This window comes from Bos indicus, chromosome 6, assembly GCF_029378745.1.
Source record: "Bos indicus isolate NIAB-ARS_2022 breed Sahiwal x Tharparkar chromosome 6, NIAB-ARS_B.indTharparkar_mat_pri_1.0, whole genome shotgun sequence".
Lineage (NCBI taxonomy): Eukaryota > Metazoa > Chordata > Mammalia > Artiodactyla > Bovidae > Bos > Bos indicus.
Window position 1 is genome coordinate 16427235 of NC_091765.1, and position 17502 is coordinate 16444736.

Sequence of the window (17502 nt, forward strand, 5' to 3'; positions counted from 1 at the left end):
GAAAGCAATAGTGGAGATTATTCGTCAGTGTCAGACTTCCGTTCTCTTCAGGCATGCAGTGCCTTAAGTATGTGAGAATACGTAAACCTTTCTTACATTTTCTTTACTTGTTTAGCTTACTTTTAAGAGCATGGATTTTGGAGTCAGATCAATATGGCAAGTACAGATTCCTGGCTTCACACCTTGAGCAAGCAACTTAATCTCATGTATAAAACTGGATAAATGTAGGTTCCTCATGTGTAAAAATGGAAATAAATACCACCCTAGTCTTCATAAAATTGATGTGAGGATTTTATGATTTTTTTTTACAACTGGGTACTTCAGCCACTGATAATTAATAAACTCATAAAATAATTGTTTACCATTATTTATTAACATCTTCATAGTTTTCAAAGTTAATTAAAAATTATTCATTTTATTTCTTTAGAGGCTTTTAATCAAGAGGAGAAAAAATGAATGCATGACTGTTGCTAATTCTTTAAAAATATATTTTTTTAACTTTCAGGGCAATTTAGTGTTTCCTTGTCAAATGGAAAACAAGATTCAGAAGGAATTGTTGCTGTAAAACTTGCAGACCTAGATACAAAAATGTTTGTGTGTGGAGACAGCTGGAGCATTACTGAGGCCAACGTGGCCTGCATTGACCGTGGATTTCAACTGTGAGTGCATGCTCATTGAATTTTCCCAATTCAGTTCAGCTCAGTCGCTCAGTCGTGTCCGACTCTTTGCAACCCCATGAATCGCAGCATGCCAGGCCTCCCTGTCCATCACCAATTCCCGGAGTTCACTCAGACTCACGTCCATCGAGTCAGTGATGCCATCCAGCCATCTCATCCTCTGTCGTCCCCTTCTCCTCGGGCCCCCAATCCCTCCCAGCATCAGAGTCTTTTCCAATGAGTCAACTCTTCACATGAGGTGGCCAAAGTACTGGAGTTTCAGCTTTAGCATCATTCCTTCCAAAGAAATCCCAGGGCTGATCTCCTTCAGAATGGACTGGTTGGATCTCCTTGCAGTCCAAAGGACTCTCAAGAGTCTTCTCCAACACCACAGTTCAAAAGCATCAATTCCTCAGCGCTCAGCCTTCTTCACAGTCCAACTCTCACATCCATACATGACCACAGGAAAAACCATAGCCTTGACTAGACGGACCTTTGTTGGCAAAGTAATGTCTCTGCTTTTGAATATGCTGTCTAGGTTGGACATAACTTTCCTTCCAAGGAGTAAGCGTCTTTTAATTTCATGGCTGCAGTCACCATCTGCAGCGATTTTGGAGCCCAAAGAAATAAAGTCTGACACCGTTTCCACTGTTTCTCCATCTATTTCCCATGAAGTGATGGGACCAGATGCCATGATCTTCATTTTCTGAATGTTGAGCTTTAAGCCAACTTTTTCACTCTCCTCTTTCACTTTTATCAAGAGGCTCTTTAGATCCTCTTAACTTTCTGCCATAAGGGTGGTGTCATCTGCATATCTGAGGTTATTGATATTTCTCCCGGCAATCTTGATTCCAGCTTGTGCTTCTTCCAGCCCAGCGTTTCTCATGATGTACTCTGCATATAAGTTAAATAAGCAGGGTGACAATATACAGCCTTGACATACTCCTTTTCCTATTTGGAGCCAGTCTGTTGTTCCATGTCCAGTTCTAACTGTTGCTTCCTGACCTGCATACAGATTTCTCAAGAGGCAGGTCAGGTGGTCTGGTATTCCCATCTCTTTCAGAATTTTCCACAGTTTATTGTGATCCACACAGTCAAAGGCTTTGGCATAGCCCATAAAGCAGAAATAGATGTTTTTCTGGAACTCTCTTGCTTTTTCCATGATCCAGCGGATGTTGGCAATTTGATCTCTGGTTCCTCTGCCCTTTCTAAAACCAGCTTGAACATCATGAAGTTCAAGTTCACATATTGCTGAAGCCTGGCTTGGAGAATTTTGAGCATTACTTTACTAGCATGTGAGATGAGTGCAATTGTGCGGTAGTTTGAGCATTCTTTGGCATTGCCTTTCTTTGGGATCAGAATGAAAACTGACCTTTTCCAGTCCTGTGGCCACTGCTGAGTTTTCTAAATTTGCTGGCATATTGAGTGCAGCACTTTCACAGCATCATCTTTCAGGATTTGAAATAGCTCAACTGGAATTCCATCACCTCCACTAGCTTTGTTCATAGTGATGCTTCCTAAGGCCCAGTTGACTTCACATTTCAGGATGTCTGGCTCTAGGTCAGTGATCACACCATCGTGATTATCTTGGTCATGAAGATCTTTTTTGTACATTTTTGTGTATTCTTGCCACCTCTTCTTAATATCTTCTACTTCGGTTAGGTCCATACCATTTCTGTCCTTTATCGAGCCCATCTTTGCATGAAATGTTCCCTTGGTATCTCTAATTTTCCTTAAGAGATCTCTAGTCTTTCCCATTCTGTTTTTTTCCTCTATTTCTTTGCATTGATCGCTGAAGAAGGCTTTCTTATCTCTTCTTGCTATTCTTTGGAACTCTGCATTCAGATGCTTATATCTTTCCTTTTCTCCTTTGCTTTTCACTTCTCTTCTTTTCACAGCTATTTGTAAGGCCTCCCCAGACAGCCATTTTGCTTTTTTGCATTTCTTTTCCATGGGGATGGTCTTGATCCCTGTCTCCTGTTCAATGTCACGAACCTCATTCCATAGTTCATCAGGCACTCTATCTATCAGATCTAATCCCTTAAATCTATTTCTCACTTCCACTGTATAATCATAAGGGATTTGATTTAGGTCATACCTGAATGGTTTAGTGGTTTTCCCTACTTTCTTCAATTTAAGTCTAAATTTGGTAATAAGGAGTTCATGATCTGAGCCACAGTCAGCTCCTGGTCTTGTTTTTGCTGACTGTATAGAGCTTCTCCATCTTTGGCTGCAAAGAATATAATCAAGCTGATTTTGGTGTTGACCATCTGGTGATGTCCATGTGGAGAGTCTTCTCTTGTGTTGTTGGAAGAGGGTGTTTGCTATGACCAGTGTGTTCTCTTGGCAGAACTCTATTAGCCTTTGCCCTGCTTCGTTCTGTACTCCAAGGCCAAATTTGCCTGTTACTCCAGGTGTTTCTTGACTTCCTACTTTTGCATTCTAGTCCCCTATAATGAAAAGGACATCTTTTTTGGGTGTTAGTTCTAGAAGGTCTTGTAGGTCTTCATAGAACTGTTCAACTTCAGCTTCTTCAGCGTTACTGGTTGGGGCATAGACTTGGATTACTATGATATTGAATGGTTTGCCTTGGAAACGAACAGAGATCATTCTGTCGTTTTTGAGATTGCATCCAAGTACTGCATTTTGGACTCTTTTGTTGACCATGATGGCTACTCCATTTCTTCTGAGGGATTCTTGCCCGCAGTAGTAGATATAATGCTTTTTCCCAGGGCTGATTTTATTCTTCCAACTATTCGTCTTTTGATTACCCTGTCTTTCCATGCCTCAGCTTCCTCAAATGTAACCTGAGAATACTGCCTGCCTCACAGTGTAGTCATGAGGATGAAATGTGTTTATGCTTGACTAGTACTTAGAACACTGCTGAGTGCACAAACTGTAGGTTTGCTCAGGTCTCTGGGTGCAAATCCTTTGCTGATCCGTAGAGTTGCATACTCTACATTTGCATCCGTACAGTTGCATGCATTACTGTCTCTATTCATCTATGATTATGTCCATTCCTTCGTACCTAATGTTGTTTGTATACTCTTTCTTTCTCATTTTTTCTCATCAACCTTGCAAAGATTTGTCTATTGGATTAATGTCTTTCGCTTTTATATTTGTAAATCTTGTTTCTTTGTTTTCATTAATGTTTGCTGTTATCTTTGGCTCTCTCTCTCTCTCTCTGCTTTTCCCTATTGTATTCTTTCTAATTCTGTGAGTTAAATCCTTAGCTTGTCAATTTTCAGTTTTTCTTCCTTTCTAATATAAGCATTTAAGGTACAAATTTCCCTCTAGTTAATGCTTCATCTGCATGCCTTTACTAGTGAGTATTCTATTTATTGTTCAGTTCAAAATATTTCTAATTTTCAGTATAATTCCCCCTTGACTCAAACATAATTTAGAAGTTTCTTTTTTTACTTTCCTAATGAATGTATTAGTTTGCTTTTGGTTAACTTTTTGTTATAAATTTCCTATTTAATTGTATTGTGGAGAGAGAATTTCTCCACATGAGGACAATTGTTTAAACATTTTTTGAGACTTCCTTTGTACTGAGTATATTTCAAATGCTTCATATGCAGGGTTCTACATAATAGATGTGTTAGAATAAAAATTTTTATTCCATTAGAATAAAAAATCATGTCAATTGCTTTATTCAAATATTTTCCCATTTATTTATTTATAAGTTTTCAAGGTCTTTATCTTTTGAGTGTGTCCCTTATAAACAGCATATATCTCATTTCTTTAAAAAATACAATATGATGATAGCTGAAGAGTTTAGTCCATTTACATTATTGTGATTATTTACGTTGTTGATTTTCCTGTCTTATTTGGGGCTTATTATTTGCCCTTTTCATATCCTCTTGTTTCTTCCTTTTAAAAATTCTGTTGGGTTAATAAAGCTGTTGTTGTTTTCTTAATCTTCCTTTTCTTCCTCTACTTGGTTTGAAAATCATATATATCCTATTTCTATTCCATTAATGGTTATCTTCACATTTATACCATGAATCCTTAAATTATGAAGTTCTTGCCCTCTTCAGAAATAATACAAAGAATGTTGTTTCCATATCAACTTTTCAGTATTTTGTTCCACCTTATTTGTATATATTCCTGAAGTTAATTGCTATCATTATGTAATAAACAATTACCAAGGAATGATGCTAAAGCTGAAACTCCAGTACTTTGGCCACCTCATGCGAAGAGTTGACTCATTGGAAAAGACTCTGATGCTGGGAGGGATTGGGGGCAGGAGAAGGGGACGACAGAGGATGAGATGGCTGGATGGCATCACTGACTCGATGGACGTGAGTCTGGGTGAACTCCGGGAGTTGGTGATGGACAGGGAGGCCTGGCATGCTGCGATTCATGGGGTGGCAAAGCGTCGGACACGACTGAGCGACTGATCTGATCTGATCTGAGTACTGTTGTTCAGTCAGTGGTTATTCAGATGGACTTCATATTTGCCAACTTCTTGGTTTGTTGTTGCTTCTTGCATCTCACTTCTTCATTTTTCATTCAATTTTATTTTTTCTAAACCACATCTGTTAGTAGTTCATTAGTGAGAGTCTCTTATCATTAAATTGAGTCATTAGATAGTTCTCATTTTTGACAGTTTGTGACCTACAACCTATGATTCAACCTAATGGCAAACTCTCTCACTCTTTGATCTCCCAGTATTTTGTTCTTATCATACTTTGTATAAGCTCATGAACAGACTTCTCTGATTTAGCCAGTGGGTATTTCCCTTAATTCCTTAAGAGCTCATTGAGGGCATTTATCTAGTACTTCCAGATAGTCATATGTTGAGAGATTTCTCAACTTATTCACATGTCAGACTGCCCCAAATGACTCCCATTTGTTCTCATATTTCGACTCAGTTTGGCACAGTTTCATGAGTGCTATATCTTCATTATGGATCTTTGTTCCCTTTAATTGCTCTCTTTTTCCCTTTCATTGTAATTTATCAGATATTTACATTGCCATTACTGCTTAATTTTGTGCTTACATTTGCCTCCTGCATCTTTGCTGAACCTTTTATTTTTAACCCATTTCCCTCATTAACTTCTACAGAAAAGCAGAGAGCAATTGAATGTTCTGGAAGCTCACTGTAACTCACCATCTCTAGGATAGTGGGTCACTGAGGTAGCCTCTTAGCTACACAAATTCTGAACAAACTGAGAAGTCCAAGCAATGGCATATAGATGTCAAAATACCACTTGACACTGTCAAGACTGAATTGAGGTCACAGCTTAGCATAAAAGTAGAGAATTAAGGCAACTGTTAGAATTAAACTAACTCAACCTCCCTGATCCCAGGTAACCATGGGGCCAACCAGGTAAGACTCAGCATGGAGCAGGGGGAGAATGGAAGAGCAGGGTTGACCTGGCCTGCTTTTTATTTCCAAGATTTTCTGATCAAATTAATCTTCTCCCTTTTCTGGAGAAAAGAGGAGTTAACCGGTGGAGAGGCCAAGGATGACACATCTCAGGTTGGAAAGAAATCAGGAATGTTTGATCAAAGAGGCATTTCTTCTTAACAAGAAACAGAGGAGGAGAAACCAATTTAGATCAGGATCTCTTCTATAAGTATCAAGAGCACCCCTGCAAATCAAACAGGTTGCTTTTGCTTTTTGGTTGCTTGTCGTATTTTGAACTTTTCCAGTCAATTTAAATTGACTGTTTTTGTTCATCTTTACAAAACTCAGTGAGGGAGTTATATTCCTTGTTACTGGGGAAGATATGGAAGCTCAGAGAATGTAAGCATCTTGCCTAACCTATCACCCATACATAGAAAATAAAAGGAAATTAGTCCCTCACCTCCTCCAGTAGAATTAGAAACACAAAGCACTAACTATTCTACTTTAACGTTTCATTTGTTTGATTTGCAGGGGTGCTCTTGATACTCATAGAAGAGATCCTGATCCAAATTCTGCTGAATGTCTGCATGTGCGTTGTCGAGGATTAGAGACCAGTTTGGCTGAATGTACTTTCACTAAGGGAGTACACAATTCGGAGGGGTTGGCTGGTGTGGTGTGTTACACAGAGAGTGCAGGTTAGTGGAGTACTTGCCCAATATTTTCCCTTCCTTAGAGACTGTTTGTTTCACACCAAGTCTGTACTAAACAAACAAATTACGGATCTCCTGTTGCCAGTCACACACAATGACAAAATCACATTTTGGGTTTTAGAGCCCAAATCGGCGCTTTTCCCCTATTGTACTTTTTTCCATTCAAATATCCTTCTATCCTTTACTTCCTACATGGGAAGTAAAGTTGTTTGATTCCCCTTTGATTCTTTGAACATATGGATTAAAACTGATGTAGCAAACACAGGTAAATATTAGAAGAAACTCAGCATCTCCTTTGAGGAGTCCAGCTGATTACATATTCCTTTAAAATGGTTAAGTGATCGCATCTATGCTTGAGACAATCACTGCTGCTTTTCTCCTTCATCCTGACATTGGAATATTTTAGCTATATATATAGTGTTAAAGATCATATCCTTTTTGGTGCTAAAAAAAAGAGCCATCAAAATGTAAATGGCACCGCCCAAGTAAGCCTCGGGGTGGGGCTGGGTCAGCATGAAAGGAGTGCGTGAGCACCAGTGTTTGCAAGGGCTCCGGATTCCCGGATCCCCTTTCCCAGTCTCAGAAGAAGCCTCCACAATAAATGCTGGCTTTCAGAGATTAGCAAAGGGCCTCCATAAGCCAGCTTTGGCATTTATTTTCCCTATTAATATATTATGGTAATGCTACCACTCGTGCATTTTATATCACTTTTTATCTGTGCCTGAATTTATCTTCATGCCATTATTCCAAACATGTGATAAAGATGTCATCCACAACTTGCTAAATAAATTTCACACAGACAATTCTACTTTACAGCTCCTCCAAAAAAGGACTCCTTTCAATGTGTGAATGGGAAACGCATTCCTCAGAAGAAGGCCTGTGATGGTGTCAATGACTGTGTAGACAAGAGTGATGAGCTGTGCTGTAAAGGTAGAGATGAACCCAGCCTTTAAACTCCCAAGTGCTTTCTTCTAAGAAAACAGAAGCAGCTTTCCCATTGACTTAAGATCCCATCTTATTGCATCTTAAGAATGAAAAAAAATCCCCTCTTCTATTTGTGTTTGCACAGACTGCCGAGGTGAAGGTTTTCTCTGTAAATCGGGTGTTTGTATTCCAAAGCAGTATAAGTGCAATGGTGAGCTGGACTGTATCACGGGAGAAGATGAAGTTGGTTGTGAAGGTAATTTAAAGTTTTGTGGTTATGTTTTATTATTATTATTTGACCCAGGGGTTTTAGCAGACTTTGTAATTATTGCCTAGATCCAATTTGTCAATAGGGCCTGTAAAATGGCAATTTCTTTTTCTAAAGTTTTTACTGAAGTATAATCAACTTACAATATTGTGTTAGTTTTAGGTGTGGGCTTCTCTGGTAGCTCCAGTGATAAAGAATTGAAACTGCAATGCTTGATCCCTGGGTTGGGAAAATCTGCGGGCAAGGGAACAGCTACCCACTCCAGTATTCTGGCCTGGAGAATTCCATGGACAGAGGAGCCTGGCGGGCTATAATCTGTGGGGTTGCAAAGAGTTGGACATGACTGAGGGACAAACACTTCACTTCACTTCATAGTGATATCCATATATATATATATGTTCTCTTCCAGATTCTTTGCCCTTAGAGGTCATTACAATATATTGAATATATTTTCCTGTGCTATACAGTAGATCTTTGTTAGTTATCCATTGTGTGTTGGGAGGTGTGTGTGTGTGTCTGTGTTTATTAATCCCAAACTCCTAATTTATCCCTCCTTTCTTCTTTAAAATAATGACAATTTCTAATTCAACATTCCTTCTGCATTTATTAACTGGAATCTTGTAGAGAAGAACTATTTTGTTTCCATGAAATGCAGTTCATTATTGAAAGGCAAAGTGTTATTTAATTCCTTCCTTTTGCTTACTGAATTTCAAAGCAGTGAGCAGGTGCTCTTTGTTTTTTAGTGCTCACTGGAAAACCTCCAAAGGTAGGGAATATTTACTAGGTACCTAATGCATGCTGCAGTCCATGGGGTCACAAAGAGTTGGACATGACTGAGCGACTGAACTGAACGGAACTTAATGCATCCCACCCAGACTGACCTCATTCTCCCATTAATGTATTCTGGAGGAAAAATCTTCCTAAGTTAATATATTTATTCATCTACTCAATGGATATTCATTGAGTTCTTACTGCGTGTGCTGGATCCTATTCTAAGACGCTGGGGTTACCACTGTGAATAACACTTCAAAATACCTGTGCCTTCATGGATCTTATATTCTAGTGGAGGAAGAGAAACAATAAAGAAAAATAAGTAAAAATATCTAGTAAAATAATAAGTACTTTTTTTATAAAAGCAGGAAAAGAAGATATAAAAGGGGGGATAAATTCTGGAAGTGTAGATAAGGTGGCTTGGGAAGGCTCGCTCACTTTTGTTTTTAGGTAAAGAACTGAAGAAAATGATGATCCAGCCATGCAGAAGTCTGCAGAAGAGTGTTCTAGGCAGAGGCAACAACCAGTGTGGTTTTGCTAAGATAGGAACATTCCAGTATGGGACAGTCAGCAAGGAGGCTTATGTGGCAGGAATTCCACCTGTGCGTAGTGAGAGATTAAGAGACAAGCAGGAGGGGACTTCCCTGGGGGTCCAGTGGCTAAGACTCCACAGTCCCAATGCAAGGATCCCAGGTTCAATTCCTGGCCGGGGAACTAGACCCCACATGCCCCAACTAAGAGTTCACATGCCACAACTAAAAGTTCCCTTGTGCTGCAGCTGAGACCCAGGGCAGCCAAATAAATAAATTAAAAAAAAAAAAAAAAACAGGCAATAGGAGAGGTTGGAGAGGTGCTTGGTTGAGGTGATCAGGGAAGATCTAGGGACGTCTGTTAAGGAATGAAATGGGGACTCTAAGCAGAGGAATAGCATGATCTGAGTTACATTTTTAAATCAAGATTACTCTGGCTGCTGTGTGGGGAATAGGCTGTATGAGGGTGAGGGGAGAAGCAGGGAGACCAGGGATGAAGCTACTGAGTAATCCAGGGAAGATGACAGTGACTAGGATAAGCTGGTAGGAATGGAAATGATGAGAAGCAGTCAGATTCTGGATATATTTTAAAAATAGAATCAGAATGATTTGCTTATGAATTGGATGGGGGTGTGAGAACAAATGAGCAGTCAAGGATGACTCCAGGTATTTTGGCTTGAGAACGGAAAGGATGGAGCTCCCTTTCTCAAAGATAGGGAAGGCTGCTGGAGGAGTGTGTGCAGGTCCTTGCATCCACCTGACGTACATGGAGTGAATCTGGTGGTGTGCTGATAAATGTTTAACGGTGGGCTTTGAAGAGGGAGAGGAACTCCCTAATTTGCAGCTTTTGCTAATTTCTATGGTGTAAATTATTCCCACCATGGATGATTTCAAGCCACTGACGTGATGTCACTTTACACAAGCTGGGAAGTGACACAACAGCCTCTTGTATAGTGGTTGTGTCTGTGTCAGGACATCACTGCATTACTGTTAATAGTTTATTGTAGTGTTTTATACCTGTCTTACCTTCCCTTTTCAACAGTACATGCCTTTAAAACAGAGGCTAACTATTTTTACATTCCAAACGCCCCCGGTAAAGTGCCTTCTTTAAAGTGCATAGAAACCTGGATCTTAGGTCCATGAATCAAGGCAAATTGGAAGTGGTCAAACAGGAGATGGCAAGAGTGAACATTGACATTCTAGGAATCAGTGAACTAAGATGGACCGGAATGGGCAAATTTAACTCAGATGACCATTATATCTACTACTGTGGGCAGGAATCCCTTAGAAGAAATGGAGTAGCCATCATACTCAACAAAAGACTCCAAAATGCAGTACTTGGATGCAGTCTCAAAAAATGACAGAATGATCTCTGTTCATTTCCAAGGCAAACCATTCAATATCATGGTAATCCAAGTCTATGCCCCAACCAGTAACGCTGAAGAAGCTGAAGTTGAACAGTTCTATGAAGACCTACAAGACCTTCTAGAACTAACACCAAAAAAGATGTCCTTTTCATTATAGGGGACTAGAATGCAAAAGTAGGAAGTCAAGAAACACCAGGAGTAACAGGCAAATTTGGCCTTGGAGTACAGAACGAAGCAGGGCAAAGGCTAATAGAGTTCTGCCAAGAGAACACACTGGTTATAGCAAACACCCTCTTCCAACAACACAAGAGAAGACTCTCCACATGGACATCACCAGATGGTCAACACCGAAATCAGGTTGATTATATTCTTTGCAGCCAAAGATGGAGAAGCTCTAACAGCAAAAACAAGACTGGGAGCTGACTGTGGCTTGGATCATGAACCCCTTATTGCCAAATTCAGACTGAAATTGAAGAAAGTGGAGAAAGCCACTAGACCATTCAGGTATGACCTAAATCAAATCCCTTATGATTGTACGGTGGAAGTGAGAAATAGATTTAAGGGACTAGATCTGATAGAGTGCCCGATGAACTATGGATGAAGGTTCGTGACATTGTACAGGAGACAGGGATCAAGACCATCCCCATGGAAAAGAAATGGAAAAAAGCAAAATGGCTGTGAGGAGGCCTTACAAATAGCTGTGAAAAGAAGAGAAGGGAAAAGCAAAGGAGAAAAGGAAAGATATACCCATTTGAATACAGAGTTCCAAAGAATAGCAAGGAGGGATAAGAAAGCCTTCCTCAGAGATCAGTGCAAAGAAATAGAGGAAAACAATAGAATGGGAAAGACTAGAGATCTCTTAAGGAAAATTAGAGATACCAAGGGAACATTTCATGCAAAGATGGGCTCGATAAAGGACAGAAATGGTATGGACCTAACAGAAGTAGAAGATATAAAGAAGAGGTGTCAAGAATACACAGAAAAAGTGTACAAAAAAGATCTTCATGACCCAGATCATCACGATGGTGTGATCACTGACCTAGAGCCAGATCCTGGAATGTGAAGTCAAGTGGGCCTTAGGAAGCATCACTACAAACAAAGCTAGTGGAGGTGATGGAATTCCAGTTGAGCTATTTCAAATCTTGAAAGATGATGCTGTGAAAGTGCTGCACTCAATATGCCAGCAAATTTGGAAAACTCAGCAGTGGCCACAGGACTGGAAAAGGTCAGTTTTCATTCCAATCCCAAAGAAAGGCAATGCCAAAGAATGCTCAAGTTCAGTTCAGTTCAGTTCAGTTGCTCAGTCATGTCCAACTCTTTGCGACCCCATGAACCACAACACGCCAGGCCTCCCTGTGCATCAGCAACTCCTGGAGTCCACCCAAACCCATATCCATTGAGTCGATGATGCCATCCAACCGTATCATCCTCTGTTGTCCTCTTCTCCTCCTGCCCTCAATCTTTCCCAGCATCAGGGTCTTTTCCAATGAGTCAGCTCTTTGCATCAGGTGGCCAAAGTATTGGAGTTTCCAGCTTCAACATCAGTCCTTCCAATGAACACCCAGGACTGATCTCCTTTAGGATGGACTGGTTGGATCTCCTTGCAGTCCAAGGGACTATCAAGAGTCTTCTCCAACACCGCAGTCAAAAGCATCAAATCTTCGGTGCTCAGCTTTCTTCACAGTCCAACTCTCATACCCATACATGACCCCTGGAAAAACCATAGCCTTGACTAGACAGACCTCTGTTGGCAAAGTAATGTCTCTGCTTTTGAATATGCTGTCTAGGTTGGCCATACTTTTCTTCCAAGGAGTAAGTGTCTTTTAATAATCATGGCTGCAGTCACCATCTACAGTGATTTTGAAGCCCCCAAAAATAAAGTCAGCCACTGTTCCCACTGTTTGCCCATCTATCTGCCATGAAGTGATGGGACCAGATGCCATGATCTTCATTTTCTTAATGTTGAGCTTTAAGCCAACTTTTTCACTCTCCTCTTTCACTTTCATCACGAGGCTTTTTAGTTCCTCGTCACTTTCTGCCATAAGGGTGGTGTCATCTGCATATCTGAGGTTATTGATATTTCTCCTGGCAATCTTGATTCCAGCTTGTGCTTCTTCCAGCCCAGCATTTCTCATGATGTGCTCTGCATATAAGTTAAATAAGCAGGGTGACAACATACAGCCTTGACATACTCCTTTTCCTATTTGGAACCAGTCTGTTGTTCCATGTCCAGTTCTAACTGTTGCTTCCTGACCTGCATACAGGTTTCTCAAAGGCAGGTCAGGTGGTCTGGTATGCCCATCTCTTTCAGAATTTTCCACAGTTTATTGTGATCCACACAGTCAAAGGCTTTGGCATAGTCAATAAAGCAGAGATAGATGTTTTTCTGGAACTCTCTTGCTTTTTCGATGATCCAGCAGATGGCAATTTGATCTCTGGTTCCTCTGCCTTTTCTAAAACCAACTTGAACATCTGGAATGCTCAAACCATTGCACAATTGCACTCACATGCTAGTAAAGTAATGCTTAACATTCTCCAAGCCAGGTTTCAGCAATACGTGAACCGTGAACTTCCAGACAAATTTTTTGTCTAACTATATAATAAATCTGCTGTTAGGTATGTATTCAAATATATCTAACATAAGAATCTCTTTTAAACTCAAGTGAAAATGATTTCCTTGCTGTGGTAAAGTTGGTGTGTGTTTAAATATAAGAGGAAACATTTGTTAGGCACTATTAAAAATCAAAGTATTTGCTACAAAAAGTGACATAGTGTGGGCCCCTTTTATCTTTTTATAAATGTTAAGTTGTTATTCTGTACTGAAAATTGATGATTAGTGTACATTTAATTTAAGTGAAAATGATCTCTTTGCTACAGTGAGTTTTTTTCTTTTGTTTTTAGAAACTGGACACCCTGAAATTAAAGGTAAAGATACTTTTATCATAGAAAATTTATATTGTAGAACTGAAAAGAAGAATAAAGGGTCCTAGCTTGAAATGGTGTGTATTTTTCTTTTCATGTAAAAATGATGCTTTCCTGTGGTAAATTTTTTGGGGTTTTTTTCATGCCCTTTACTTGTAGCTCAAAGTAAAAATTTTATTAAAGTCTTGGGATGTTGCAGAATTGAAACAAAACACAAGCACTGCTTATATTTATATTGTTATATTTGAAGGTAACCATTAACCGAGGATGATGTATATGACCAGTTTCACCATTTGCTTAGGCACAGAGGCCTTGTCCCGCAGTGGGGTATATCCCTTCTCACACTCCCCGCTCACAGCCTGCCAAGCGCCTTCTCTGCACATTGCACCTCTGCCAGATAGCCTTCTCTTCCTTTCCTTTCTCCTCAAAACCAAGGCAACTGCTGAAGAAACTGTCTTCAGAGGAAAGATAACATCTTTTCACCTTAGATATTTTCTTATTTACTTTTGTAACAGACATCCCCAAATCTTCCAGCTCTTTAGAGTCATCCTTTTCTTCGTTATTCATCTAAAATGACCGCCAGAGGCTTTTGGTCCTCCTGAGGGTTTCTCAGGATTCCTGAGTGACTTTTATATAGCCAAGATCACCCCTGTTCTAAATGGCTAATTTCCACTGTTTCTTTGTATTCCCTCCCTCTTGTCATTTTGCCCTCCAAGGCTGCTGCTGTCCTTTTTCTTTCATTTTGATACTTGTTTGTTTCCTCTTCTTAATTCCTTTCCCCCTTCCCTCCCTCTTGCACTTCCTTCCTTTCTAGTTTCAGACTTCAGGTGCAAAGTGATGAGTTAGTGACACTCCTCAGCCCAGTGACAACTCCTCGCCAGAGATGAGCAGCACACAGTCATCTCTGGTTCAGGAAGGCCCCTCTCTTGCTTCATTGATTCTCCATTACTCCTGTACCTTAGACTCGCTCATTCCCCATAGCAACCACTGTAATGTGATTTAACATGTGTGTCTTTTTGTTTGTATACATTCCTATCCAGTGTCGGTTGTTCTCTTGTGAGGGTACATTTGTAATTCACAGGGTATGGTGTTGTGTATCCTCTGTTTCCTTTTTATCTTTTCATAAAGCATTGCATTTTTAAGACCTGTCCATGTTGTGATGTTTCTGTCTAATCTGTTGCTTCTAACTGCCACATAATGAAACGCTATGTGGTGTTCACCTTTCACAGGTTACTCTCTACCTGCTCAGTACTGGACTCTCAGCCCACACTCACATGCAGCGATGAATATACTCTCCTTAAGGACGTGTGGGAGATTTCTCTGAGGCATCAAGCTGGGCCAGAAATTGTTAGAGTCATTTGACAAACTGGTGCCTGCATATTCTGTGGCAAAGCTGCTCACCTCCACCAATACCACCCCCCAAGGGCCTGCCTCCGCTCCACTAACATTTAGTACTATCCAGCTTTCTAATTTTCCTGGTCTCATACTCTCAAGTGATACGGCATTGCTTATTTATTTGAACTTATGGCATAACCAATGATTCTGGGTATCTTTTCACATGCATGCTAGCCTTTTGAGTTTCCTCTTCCTTTTCGTCTATCCCTTTGCCAATTCCCGTCTTTTGCCTCGTTTCATATTGGGGCCGCAGTCTTCTTTCTTCTAGCATTCTAGATATTAATCCATTTTCTGTTTTAGACATGCAAATACCTTCTTCCATTCTGTCACCCACCTATTAATTTTGGCCATCGTGAGCTTTGTTGAATACAAGTCTTTAATCTTTAAATTTTAAAATCTTTATTTAATCAAAGTCATTGATTGTTTTTCTTATGATCTGTGCTTTGGAGCTTTCTGCTTGTCTTGTAATATCCAGTATATGTCAGCTATACTGGACTTTCCCCAACGCCCTTTGTTGAGCATTTAATATGAAGTCTTCTCTTTGGTTTATCTTACTGCTTTTGTGAAAGCTCTGAGCAGAAAATAACCTAGATGTGTAGTGTAACAGATACATGTAAATCTTCCCCTCCCCAAAACGTGGGAAATACAGTAATAATGCCCAGGACAGCTGCAACAAAGTAACATTGCCTCTCTGGGCTGCAGCCTCATCCAAGACAGAGCAACCTTTTGTGGGAATTCACTTTTGGATGCTCAGGTCAAAGAAATCATGATTTGTTCACAACTGAAATGTTTCAGGACAGCAGAGTGAAGATGGAATCATCCTGTATAACTTCAAGCCGAAGTCTAAGAAAGAAAAAGAGCAAATCTGTTCTTGTTTTTGTTTAACTTGTGACTTCTGCATCCCAGATGACTAATAATAACCCTGCTGGATACTGAAACTGATGAATTATTGCATGACCCCTGTTAAGAGATACCTTATTATATACAAAATGTGAAGACCCTTTTTAATGTCAGCTCAGGACTCTTTTGGTCACTGTCTTGAGCCTTCACAATTACCTATCTACAGAAAGGAAATAAGATTATTTCGTATTGTCCTTTTTAAAGGTAGGACAGAGTTCAGACGGAAAATTATTATCAAAGTTTAAATGTTTTTAATGATTTAATTTTTACTATAAACATAACTTAAACATTAGAACTTTTGTTTGATTATAGAAGCAGCAGAAATGTTGACTGCTGATATGGATGCAGGTAAGTTAACATTATTCTCTTTTACTAGTGCTTCACTGGTCAAATTTGCATTTTAATGTCATGTGTGTGTATGTGAGTATATATGCATATATGCAATATAATTGATTCAAGAACTAATTTCCTTTGATTTCAATTTAAACAACAACAAAAAAAACCATTACTACTTTTCTTATCATTTTTAAGAAAAACAAGCTTAAATACTTCTTGAGAACTACTTTTAAAATGGGTTAATATATATGGCTTATTTTGAAATGGAAAAAAATAGTCTAGTTCTACATATACAGTTTTTCTATTTGCTATGAGCTTTGTCAGATCAGTTTTGTCAAAGCCAACCAGATTTGTGATCCAGGACATACATTTTAAGTACAAAAATAATAGATTCTTTTGCAATATTTTAAACCATGATAACAGGAAATCTGTGAAGATCTGTTTTTTGGCCAAGTCTACACTGAGAGCCAAATTTAAACAAAGTATTAAGTTCCTGGGAAGACAGTAACTGATAGGAATTTTTGAGTCAAACTTACATATTAATTCCTGACTTAGTTATTTGTTAGCTGTGTGACCTTAGGTTAGTAACAAGCTCAAATACAAATTGGGAGTGAAATATCTCCCTATTTTAGGAGGATTGAAAACTGAAGCCCATGTAAGACTCCCTTCTGATTGCCAGGCCCCAGAGTTCATCAGCAATTTTTTAAAAATCAGGCAATGAGTGGAAGATTTAGATCTCAAAGCTGCAGATATCAGTCAGAGGGATTTCCAACAAAGGCCCTTTATTTTCTACTCAGGGTAATAAATTAATTTTCAGGTTCAATCCAAGCTGATTTGACAGTCCTCAATAGATGGGGGTCTCCTTCTTAAAGGTACAAGCAGAAATTTAAAATTTATCATCACACTCTTCCCCTAACCCAGTTCTTAGGCTGGATGGGACTCCTCCAAAATCTTTTATCCATAATCGTTCACAACTTCTCTCCCTTGAGGACCTACCTGTTTCTTATGTGCTCAAAGTAATTGACAGTGATATTAATTTTCCTTTCTCATTTGGGACTAAGAAGCAAGTTTATAAAAATTTTCATGACATGATAAAATAGAGCGAGATAATAAGAAGAGCATCTTATACTTTTACTTTCTTCTTTGTCATGAATTCCCTTGCAAATTGGTGTCTTAAGCCTGACTCTAGATGCCTCCCAGTGACATGTGCTATGTCTGAGTGTGCTCACTGAGGAAGGAAACACCCATCACATGTTAAGTGGCTAAAAACACAGCCCCCTCCCAGCCTCCTGATCCTGGATTGTCCAGGGATTCCTGGCGTGTTACCTCTCAGTGTTAATATGATGATTAAGTGATACAAACTATAT

The 17502-nt window shown here is 39.4% G+C and overlaps 1 protein-coding gene across 1 annotated transcript in view; it reads left to right on the forward strand.

Annotated features, from left to right (window-relative positions):
• CFI (complement factor I) overlaps positions 1 to 17502 on the forward strand; it is a 49326-nt gene that overhangs the window by 18765 nt on the left and 13059 nt on the right. Inside the window, exons 5-10 of the mRNA XM_019962316.2 lie at positions 506 to 659; positions 6544 to 6707; positions 7539 to 7652; positions 7792 to 7902; positions 13484 to 13507; positions 16112 to 16147. Coding sequence (XP_019817875.2) covers positions 506 to 659; positions 6544 to 6707; positions 7539 to 7652; positions 7792 to 7902; positions 13484 to 13507; positions 16112 to 16147 — 603 coding nt within the window. The remainder of the gene's footprint in view (positions 1 to 505; positions 660 to 6543; positions 6708 to 7538; positions 7653 to 7791; positions 7903 to 13483; positions 13508 to 16111; positions 16148 to 17502) is intronic.